Here is an 11,880-nt window from a genome sequence, read left to right as displayed (position 1 = left end):
TCCTAATATATCAGTGACCATTTTTTGTCTCCCCCCCAGCGGACATGTTTCCTCGTCTCTCATCGTGGGCCTATGCTTTTATCTTCATCTTTCTGATATTGACAGCGGGAGTCATTATTACAATTGTGTACATTAAGAAGCAGCACAAACAAAAAGGTGGGACTTAAAAGGCATTATAAATTAATAGGGGGGAAGGGGTCTCCTTTGCAGGACTCCAATCTAGTAGCGAGAGTAGAGGTCAGCTACAAAAAAACATATCCCAGTCTGGAGGACCCATTATGTCCCTACGTTACACAAACAGTCCATTGATTTCCATGGGAATCATGTAATGCCTTCTTTCCCCTGCAGGGGTGCTATAGGGAAATGTAACATAGGCCTCCAGGTCAGAGTACAGAAATCATTGATAGAAAAAGCATAACAAGACATTTTTAGGAATATTATAAAGGGCAAGTACAGCAAATATGTGTTTGGGTAAATGAAAATCAGAGCCAAAATACCAAATCTATCTGGGTTAGATCTTTGAAACACCCATCCCTTGAAAATATTGCATTCCACCCAATATGAAGCAATGCTTTAAGGTGGCCAAACCCATAAAATTAATGTTGGCGGAACCTGTTGATTTCAGCGTGACCAGACAACCATCTAATGTTTATGGAGATGTTCTGTTTCCTCCAAAGCCAAATGTCAGGGGAAAGAATGAAGGACTGGACTGGGAGTTAGGTGACCACCAGAGATGTCTGGTGCCCATTCACATTATATGCACGCTCAACAGAGCCAAGCAGCGTGTGTATAACAAGCATCTGGCTGACAGCTAAGTCTATGGCCAACCTTAGAAAACTTGCATCTGGTTCAAGGTATGCAACTAAATGTTGGCATCTTGAAAAATACGTTTGATGGATGATATTATTGATCTGTCATTGCAAAACATATCAGTATATGGATATTGATTCCATTATGTGGAAATGCACCATAAAAGTAGACAAGTTCCCCAATTACTATCAGATGCATAGCAAGGGATTAAGGGGATGTACATTTTGCCTGCTGGTCAAAAAATTGTCCATCAGTGTTGTCCTCTTTTCTAATATGGTGTTGTGCTTTGTGATTATGAACTGCGGGCTGACCAGGTTGGCACCCTATGATGATGATCCTTGAAAGCTGCCCCTCAAATATACGTCAAGTGTCACAATTCTTCCATGACATAGACCTCACCTCTTGAGGAAAACCTGGACAGTCCACTGGTCCTCAGTCTGACTGCAGCTTCTGCATTAAACATAGCCACATGGAGGTTCCTTCTTTATTTGTACCTTCACGATAATGACTTTGACAAGTGATGGGATGTAATCTTGTTCTTCTCCTCTGTTTTAGTGCACCTCCAACAGGCCATAGGTGAGTTTACTACACTACAGGTCCTTCTAAAAAAATTTGCATATTGTGATAAAGTTCATTATTTTCTGTAATGTACTGATAAACATTAGACTTTCATATATTTTAGATTCATTACACACAACTGAAGTAGTTCAAGCCTTTTATTGTTTTAATATTGATGATTTTGGCATACAGCTCATGAAAACCCAAAATTCCTATCTCAAAAAATTAGCATATCATGAAAAGGTTCTCTAAACGAGCTATTAACCTAATCATCTGAATCAACTAATTAACTCTAAACACCTGCAAAAGATTCCTGAGGCTTTTAAAAACTCCCAGCCTGGTTCATTACTCAAAACAGCAGTCATGGGTAAGACTGCCGACCTGACTGCTGTCTAGAAGGCCATCATTGACACCCTCAAGCAAGAGGGTAAGACACAGAAAGAAATTTCTGAAGGAATAGGCTGTTCCCAGAGTGCTGTATCAAGGCCCCTCAGTGGGAAGTCTGTGGGAAGGAAAAAGTGTGGCAGAAAACGCTGCACAACGAGAAGAGGTGACCGGACCCTGAGGAAGATTGTGGAGAAGGACCGATTCCAGACCTTGGGGGACCTGCGGAAGCAGTGGCCTGAGTCTGGAGTAGAAACATCCAGAGCCCCCGTGTACAGGCGTGTGCAGGAAATGGGCTACAGGTGCCGCATTCCCCAGAAACAGCGGCAGAAGCGCCTGACCTGGGCTACAGAGAAGCAGCACTGGACTGTTGCTCAGTGGTCCAAAGTACTTTTTTCGGTGAAAGCAAATTTTGCATGTCATTCGGAAATCAAGGGTCCAGAGTCTGGAGGAAGACTGGGGAGAGGGAAATGCCAAAATGCCTGAAGTCCAGTGTCAAGTCCCCACAGTCAGTGATGGTCTGGGGTGCCATGTCAGCTGCTGGTGTTGGTCCACTGTGTTTTATCAAGGGCAGGGTCAATGCAGCTAGCTATCAGGAGATTTTGGAGCACTTCATGCTTCCATCTGCTGAAAAGCTTTATGGAGATTTCATTTTTCAGCACGACCTGGCACCTGCTCACAGTGCCAAAACCACTGGTAAATGGTTTACTGACCATGGTATTACTGTGCTCAATTGGCCTGCCAACTCTCCTGACCTGAACCCCATAGAGAACCTGTGGGATATTGGGAAGAGAAAGTTGAGAGACGCAAGACCCAACACTCTGGATGAGCTTAAGGCCGCTATTGAAGCATCCCTTGCCTCCATAACACCTCAGCAGTGCCACAGGCTGATGCCTCCATGCCACGCCGCATTGAAGCAGTCATTTCTGCAAAAGGATTCCCGACCAAGTATTGAGTGCATAACTGAACATAATTATTTGAAGGTTGAAATTTTTTTGTATTAAAAACACTTTTCTTTTATTGGTCGGATGAAATATGCTAATTTTTTTAGATAGGAATTTTGGGTTTTCATGAGCTGTATGCCAAAATCATCAATATTAAAACAATAAAAGGCTTGAACTACTTCAGTTGTGTGTAATGAATCTAAAATATATGAAAGTCTAATGTTTATCAGTACATTACAGAAAATAATGAACTTTATCACAATATGCTAATTTTTTTAGAAGGACCTGTATATATCATCATACTATACAAACCAGGTACAGTAACTGGTATCCAGACATGTATTCTGTCTAACATGATTTATCTTTTCACAGATGACCTCTCTTCTGAAGTAGGTAAGTCTCCAAGGACATAGATAATAGATGACAATTTAAAAGAAATCCAAAAATTGGGCACCGATACAATAAAATTCCCCCAGGTCCAGAATGTGCTGAAATGCAGAAGTGTCAACTAAACTAAACTTTCAAATGCCCTCAAACTTTTAATAGAAACCATCATTTTGGAGTAAAAAAAATACTTTTTGAACATTACCACACCATCTCCCTGTGTTCATTGACATTGCTCATGTCACCCCATCCCCCTTGGCCCTAAGTAGCTGAACAGGGTTTCGAAATCTCAATTAAATAAAAATTTCAATATCACCCAAAAATTATTTAGTTAAAATTAGTTGAATATTCATATGTGTGACTGGTTATTTTATGTCTTGGTTATAAAGTTTTTGCCATTTCTTTACTGTAGCCTGGAGGCAAGCTGTTATGACTCCGGGTAAGTGACCATATTTGCCTCCTGCAGTTTTCTACTCATTTACTATCACCATTTTACTTCTTTTTACTCCAGCCGAATTTCACCCTACTCTTTTCAGAATACATTACACTATGTCTTGAGACCGCCCACCCTGAGCTGTCTGTTGACCCCAGCCTTGTAACACTCATGAATGAACCACCAATGGACCCACCACCTCCAACCAATTCCCGGTTTGAAACTGAGCGTTGCTGCCTTGGTCTACCTGCCTTTTCCAGTGGCTGTCATTACTGGGAAGTTGAATTAGGGGATTGTCTTGAATGGGCTGTTGGAGTGGCCTCCCCCGAGGTCCAGAGAAAAGGACATGCATACATGTTTCGTCCTCAGGAAAATATTTGGTGCATTTCCCGTTTCATGGAAGACTTTAGAGCTCTAGACAACCAAGAAGCCCCTTTGCCTATTGAACAGCCTGAGCGAGTTGGGGTCTACTTAAATCTTTCTGGGCCCCGGCAGATTACATTTTATGATCCAACGAGTTGGGACAAACTCTATACATTCAATAATGTCGGACATGGTAGAGGAAACGTCTTACCTTTTTTCTGGTTGGGCAGAAATGGAAACAAATTGAGGTTAAGGGGTAGAGACCAATAATCAGTTCACGAATGTAAATATTTAAGGAGAGCTCCTCTTTGTGAAATCATGGAATTTAAAGGAGTTGTTCTGCCTAGGAGCCATCATAAAAAAACAATACACTCACCTGTCTGCTCTCCCACCATGCCTGCACCACTGCCTCATTCCAGGTCGCTTCCAGTCCCTGCAGGACCAGGAGGTGACTTTGTCCCATGTCCACTGTTGTCAATCACAGGCCTCAGTGGTCACATCTGCTTGAAAGGTTTGTCACTGCTGTCATATCGTTCAAGCAGATGTGACTGCTCACGGCCCCTTCTGGTCACTGCAGGACCAGGAAATGACTCAGTCTTATGACCACTGTCGTCAATCACAGGTGGTCACAGCTGCATGAACTGTACCTGACTGCAGTACCGGAAGCGGCCAGAAAACTGGGCACAATGGGGCCAGAAACAGTTTTTTTTAATATGAGGCAGAGGATAGGACTTTAGTGTAGGCCAAACAACCCCTTTAATTCCCAGGATGGATCTCGAATCTCCAGATCATTCCGGTAACCTGTACTGACTGATGAACAAGAATCTCAAAAGACTCTTTATCGGATTATATGGGACATTTGTCAATCTGATCGTGTCGGTCTCATGGATGGCGGACACACAGATACAGATGCGTCTTCTATAAGGAACACGGAAAATGAGAACCAGCGCATCTGGATGTAATAATATATACATTACAGCTGTGATTTGTTAAATTGAGGGATGCGGCTATAGAGGGGGCACACGTAGCAGTCGCACCCCCGGCCGCATAAGAATCTGGTTGGTAGGTGATGGTGGGGGGTGATTTATACACCAGAAGCCACAAGCACACCTCCAACCAGGACTGATATGATGCTGTAAATATCCTACATTACAATGTATAGACATTTCATAAAGGCAATGTATCACCTATATTTTTGTACAAATCAAAACGACATACTATGGCATATTCTAATACTCTTTTCTTGTAATCTGTTTTATTCTGTGCAGTTCAGAGATATGCTATATCAGGGATCTCAAACTGCGGCCCTCCAGCTGTTGCAAAACTACAACTTCCAGCATGCCCGGACAGCCTACAGGTATCAGCTTACAGCAGGGCATTGTGGGAGTTGTAGTTTTGCAACAGCTGGAGGGCCGCAGTTTGAGATGCCTGCTTTAGATAAACTGCCTGGACTGGACATGGGTAGAGTAGAGCGAGCCTGCCTTTTGGCAGGTTCGAGTTCGGGTTCAGGGTTTAAGTGAATTACGTAATGGATTCCACTGAGTCCATAACGTAATTCAATGCCGGCATGCTGACATAATACAAGTGTATGGCCAGCAGAAACGAACCCTTGAAACTGACCATACAACTGTATTATACGGCATTGCGGAACTGAATTACGTGATGGATTCAGTGATAACGGAATCTATTACGTAATTCACTGCAAAAAAGCAGGTTCGCTCAACTCTAGACATGGGCAGAAGACTTAAAGGGGTTATCCCATCTTAGACAATGGGGGCATATCCCTAGGATATGCCCCCATTGTCTGATTGGTGCGGGTCCCACCCCTGGGACCCGCACCTACAAGGAGAACGGGGCGGAGAAAGTCGAGGAGGGCGCATTGCGCATGCGCAGCCGCCCTCCATTCATTTCTATAGAGCCGCCGAAAATATCCAAGCGCTGGCAAGGCTATTACCGTCGGCCCCATAGAAATGAATGGGAGCGGTGGCCGCGCATGCGCAGTGCGCTCCCATGCACTTCAATGGGAGAGGCGGAGAGCTGCGCATGGTGGTGGACAGACCCCGGGAAACCCCGGGTCCTCCAGCTACAACTCTCCCCGGCTCCGTTCTCCTTGTAGGTGGGGACCCGCACCAATCAGACAAGGGGGGCATATCCTAGCGATATGCCCCCATTGTCTAAGATGGGATAAAATTGCAGTCGAAAGTGACCCCAAAAGAATATTTGTGTCTTGTGAGAGTGTAATGAGCATGCTCTGCCACCTGTGCCGAGGTCACTATGCCGGGAGAGAGAGGAGGACATTAAACTCAATGGGTTCAAAGAAGGGGACCTCCTTCTATTTGCCAGACTAAGAGTCAATACGAAAAGGGCAGTACCCTGGCCTGGGCATACAGTACAAGTGAAACTCGAAAAATTTGAATATCGTGCAAAAGTTCATTTATTTCAATAATGCAAATTAAAATTTGAATATTGTGAAAAGGTTCAATATTCTAGGCTCAAAGTGTCACACTCCAGTCAGATAATTAATAGTGTTGATCGGCCCTTTGAAAATTTGCGAAAATCTAGAACATAGCGCTATATATTCGTAATTGCGAATATTCTAGATTTTTTTTTTTATCAGTACCCTCCCTGCTTCTAGCTTGTGGGCCAATGAGAAGGCTGCAATGTCTTTGTCAGAGCTTAGCAACCAATAGGAAAGTTGCCTACCCCTTACTATATAAGAAACTCCCCAGCAGCCATTTTTTGCTGTTTTTTAGAGAGAGAGCAGTGACATTGCTGTGCTCTGTGCTTTCATCGGGATCCTATTCCTTATCCAATTATAGCTCACATATATAATACAGATAGTTAGTAGGAGATAGTCAGTGTAGGTTACATAGTGATATAGTGGAGCTGATAGGTTCCAGTGCAGGGTGTTAGGTAGTGTGATAGGGATTACTGTTTCTCTGCTGTCCATACATACATGCTACAGACATAGTGCTGTGATGTCACAACAATACTTAGTGCACCAATCAGTAATATCTACTCAGACCTGATAAAATGTGAAGTTGCATGTATTGCGCAAAAAATATATGCATCATTAGTGCCGATTTGCGCAATTGCGAAAATAATGACTGGAGATTGCAAATTCTAGAATTTGCAAATTTATTGCGAATATTATGCAAAAATTTGCGAAAACGAATATTGCCTATGCCGCTCATCACTACTAATTAATCCATACCTGTACAGTATGTGCTCAGATGATATCCTCTGTTCGACAGGAGTTATGGAAGACGGACGGAGTCTGCATTTTCCATCCAAATCCATCACAAGGCTTTAATAGCAGTCAATGGAGCCTGACAGATCTGCAATTTGTATCCGGATATCAAATATTTTGTGTTATTACATATAGTGATGTGGATACAGTATCTTATTATTGCCTGGTGGAGGAATTTCGATGACTACCCCATTGCCGAGAGGTATCCAAATGTCCTAAGTCGGTAATATAAAGAGTGTAGCACATCCCGGTGCAGCTTCTCCGTCATTAGATCTTACACCTTATTTACTTATTGTATGCACTTATATGGCGCTACTATATTCCGCAGCGCTTTACACACATTAGCATTGGGCAACGAATCACTAGATTTACAGACATCTACAGTGCCTTGCAAAAGTATTCACCCCCCTTGACTTTTTTCGTATTTTGTTACATTGCAGCCTTAAAGAGAACCTGTCACCATGTTTTGACATATAAAACCGAATGTACCTTAATACTTGTTACCCCGATAGTTCCCAGCGATCGATCCATAATCCTCCCAGGACTAATCTGTCTTTTTTTATCGCCGGCTTTCCCGCTTTTTATGCTAATTAACATAAAAGGGTCATATCTTACATGTTTGACCTGAAAAGAGTCATGTTTTCTCAGAGTCAAGCACCTCAGCTCCGCCTAAGAAACGCCCCTATCGATAAAATCTCACGCACGCGCAATATTCATTTTGGGCAGAACTACGTTGCAAGTGCAAAGGAAAGGGCAAGTGCGCGATTTCGGACGAGATTACAAGCAGCGAGGGCAGAAATTGGTTGTCAATCAAAGTCTAGGGGGAGGGAAATAGGCTATGATGGTGTGAGGGGAAGGAATTATTTATGCAAATGAGCCTAACGGTCGGAAAGCTTTATAGAGCGATCAAATAGGACAGGTTAGTCCTGAGAAGATTATGGATCGATCGCTGGGAACTATGAGGGTAAACAAGTATTAAGGTACATTCGGGTTTATATGTCAGAACATGGTGACAGGTTCCCTTTAAGTACAATGTTTTGTTAATCTGAATTTTATGAGATGGATCAGATACAATAGTCAGTGAAGTGAAATGAGAAAAATATATAAATAAAACTATTGTTTAGAAATAGAAAACAGAAAATTGGCCTGTGCGTATGTATTCACCCCCTTTGTTAGAAAGACCATAAAAAGCTCTGGTGCAACCAATTACCTTCAGAAGTCACATAATTAGTAAAATGATGTCACATGATCTGTCATCACATATACACACCAGAGGCTGCAACACCTAAGCAAGAGGCATCACTAACCAAACACTGCCATGAAGACCAAGGAGCTCTCCAAACAAGTAAGGGACAATGTTGTTGAGAAGTACAAGTCAGGGTTAGGTTATTAAAAAATATCTCAATCTTTGATGATCCCCAGGAGAAACATCAAATACATCATAACCAAATGGAAAGAACATGGCACAACAGCAAACCTGCCAAGAGACGGCCGCCCAACAAAACTCACGGACCGGGCAAGGAGGGCATTAATCCGAGAGGCAGCACAGAGACCTAAGGTGACCCTGGAGGAGCTGCAGAGTTCCACAGCAGAGACTGGAGGATCTGTACATAGGACGACAATAAGCCGTACGCTCCATAGAGTTTGGCTTTATGGCAGAGAGGCCAGAAGAAAGCCATTACGTTCAGCTAAAATTTAAAAGGCACGTTGTGAGTTTGCGAAAAGGCCTGTGGGAGACTCCCAAAATGTATGAAGAAAGGTGCTCTGGTCTGATGAGACTAAAATTTGACTTTTTGGCCATCAAATAAAACGCTATGTCTGGTGCAAACCCAACACATCACATCACCCAAAGAACCCCATCCCCACAGTGAGACATGGTGGTGGCAGCATCATACTGGGGGGACTGGGAAACTGGGTGGAGGGAAAGATGAATGGTGCTAAATACAGGGATATTCTTGAGCAGAACCTGCCCCACTCTGTGCGTGATCTGAGGCTAGGACGGACGTTCACCTTCCAGCAGGACAATGACCCCAAACACACGGCTAAAGCAACACTTGAGGGGTTTAAGGGGAAACATGTAAATGTGTTGGAATGGCCGAGTCACAGCCCAGATCTCAATCTAATAGAAAATCTGTGGTCAGACGTAAAGATTGCTGTTCACAAGCACAAACATCCAACCTGAAGGAGCCGGAGCAGTTCTGCAAGGAGGAATGGGGAACAATCCCAGTGGTAAGATGTGGCGACTGCTCAGAGACTTATCCAAAGCGACTTGGAGCTGTGATTGCCGCAAAAGGTGGCTTTACATAGTATTGACTTTAGGGGGGTGAATATTTCTGCACATTGACCTTTTCTGTTATTTTGTCCTATTTGTTGTTTTCTTCACAATAAAAACAAAACAAAAAAAATCTTCATAGTTGTGGGCATGTTCTGTAAATTAAATGATGCAAATCCTCAAACAATCCATGTTAATTCCAGGCTGTGAGGCACCAAAATACGAAAAAAAAGTCAAGGGGGGTGTGAATACTTTTAAAAGGAACTGTATGTCACAGGCAATGCCAGCAATTCAGGAAGAGTCAGTCATGAGACAAAGGTCTGATTGGAATTCTCATACCCATGTGGTGACACTGGTAAACACAAGCACCGTGCTCATTTCTGGCTTATTACAGATGCACATGTGCTTCCTGGTAAATAATGCTGGTTTGGAGTCTAACGTCCTCACAACTTCTTATCGGTCAGGAGTATTGGGGCAGTGCCCAGGGGCTGATGGTTGTTGGGGGTCCAGATCTTCTAGAAATCCTAAGATGGCCATATAAGGCTTAACCGACAGAATCTGGTGGAACTGGCCAGTTATCTAACTGCAGTCGTCAGAGGAATAAAGCATCGGGCTGATGGATGTCAACATGACCAATCCTTTTGTGCTCATAGAAAATAAGCTGCTGTCAGTACCTATTCAGAACACATTCATGCACCGCCACGCCGAGAGTACATGGGTATTGGTGGGGTCGGGAGGGACCGCAGAGTAGAGATCATAAGAGGGTCAGCACACTGGTCAGAAAAGGAGCAGCGGAGTATTGAGGAGTATCATTTCTTTTGTTTTCGTCCATACTAGCCAACTTCATTAATACCCCAGGACTATATGCTTCTCATCATGCATGCAGCGACATCACCGGCGCCAGATGTGTGGGCGTCGTGTATGCCGACCAGGTTTCTTGTTTATGGTAATCCTCATTCAGACGGCTGCATGTTTTTTGCTGTCCGCAAAAATACGGGTCCGTTTTATTTTTACGGACAGTTCGGCATGTCCGCAAACAAACAAAAAAAAAGGATTGCATTCCGCATTTTTACGGACCCGTAGGCTTCAATGAGGCCATGTACTATTTTTCACTGACAAGTATAGGACAGAGCCGTGAAACGGAAGAAAAGATGCAGACAGCACGCGGTGTGCTGTCCGCATCTTTTGGGGGCCCATAGACAAAATTGCGGTTTAGATGGGGAAAGCAACATGCGGCCGTCTGGATGAGTCCTAAGCGTCAGGGTGAGGTCAGTAGAGGGTTAACATTTATGTACTGAGAGCATGAAATAACACTTCTTCCACTCCCTTTCTGTATTCTTCTCACGTGCCACAAACGTAATCATGGATAATTAGAAAATGCAAAAGCGAGATGCAAATTCTTGTGCCGTGAATTCTCAGATACTTAGGTGATGTGATCCTGAGCTTTAGAAGTTCTGAAGGCTTAATTATAATTATAGGGTATTTACTGTCCAACTGCAGTACCACTCCTAACCACTGGGAGTGCTATACTGTGCTGACTTTATTATAGTGGCCTGGGATGCCTGCTGCAGGGTACATGGTGTGTTCTATGTCTATTACCCTCTCTGATAGCCAGAAGAGCCACGTTTTAGTTCAAAAGCATGTTATTGGTATTAAACTGGTGTCCGTGCTCAAATCCGTGACGAGGTGGTCAGTGATGCCGTCGTGAAGATGTCCGTAAAGGATCCGTGTGTTGTCCATGTGTTCTTTTTTTGCCGTCCGTGTGTCATATACGTGTTTCACAGACACTGCAAAATAATTTTGAAAGCATCTTTTTTTTTTTTTACAATTTTTTTTTTGCGGCCTGTATTCGGAACCATTGACTTCAATGGGGCTGCAAAAAGAATATGAAATGACTCTGTGTGCATTCCGTTTCCATATGTCTGTGTGTCCTATCCGCAAAAAAAAAAAAGGACAAGGATAGGACTCTTCTATTAGGGACCAGCTGTTCCGTTCCACAAAATAGGGAACGCACACGGCCGCTATCCGTGATTTGCGGACCGCAAAACAACAACGTGTGCTATCCATGGAGAACACGTACTGCACGCGTACGTGAAACGCTGACGTGTGAGTGAGGCTTTACACTGTGCCCGGATGAGAGTTGTAATGTATAGTATGAGATATACGTCATGCAGGATGTGCGTTCTACTGAGCAGGATGAGAGTCGTACTGAGCAGGATGAGAGTTAGGGCTCATGCACACAAATGTATTTTCTTTTTTTCCGTGTCTGTTCGCTTTTTTTTGCGGACTGTATGTGGAACCATTCACTTCAATGGGGCCACACAAAAAAAAAAACGTAGTTACTCTGTCTGCTTTTCATTTCCGTATGTCCACATGTCTGTTCCGCCAAAAAATACAACATGTCCTATTATTGTCCGCATAAAGGACAAGGATAGTGCTGTTCTATTAGGGGGCGGACGTTCCGTTCCGCAAAATACAGAAC

General features: G+C 43.4%; 1 protein-coding gene across 1 annotated transcript in view; it reads left to right on the top strand.

The window, feature by feature from the left end:
* The window catches only part of LOC122946209 (butyrophilin subfamily 1 member A1-like), a 56,285-nt gene extending 49,731 nt beyond the window's left edge, over positions 1 to 6,554 (top strand). Inside the window, exons 4-8 of the mRNA XM_044305651.1 lie at positions 40 to 156; positions 1,366 to 1,386; positions 3,069 to 3,089; positions 3,493 to 3,519; positions 3,617 to 6,554. Of these exons, the coding sequence (XP_044161586.1) occupies positions 40 to 156; positions 1,366 to 1,386; positions 3,069 to 3,089; positions 3,493 to 3,519; positions 3,617 to 4,146 (716 nt within the window). The 3' untranslated portion in view covers positions 4,147 to 6,554. The remainder of the gene's footprint in view (positions 1 to 39; positions 157 to 1,365; positions 1,387 to 3,068; positions 3,090 to 3,492; positions 3,520 to 3,616) is intronic.
* Positions 6,555 to 11,880: the final 5,326 nt, after the last annotated feature.

Source organism: Bufo gargarizans, chromosome 9 (genome assembly GCF_014858855.1).
Source record: "Bufo gargarizans isolate SCDJY-AF-19 chromosome 9, ASM1485885v1, whole genome shotgun sequence".
Lineage (NCBI taxonomy): Eukaryota > Metazoa > Chordata > Amphibia > Anura > Bufonidae > Bufo > Bufo gargarizans.
The sequence above is the reverse complement of the archived record's forward strand: the minus strand, read 5'-3'. Positions and strand labels throughout refer to the sequence as shown.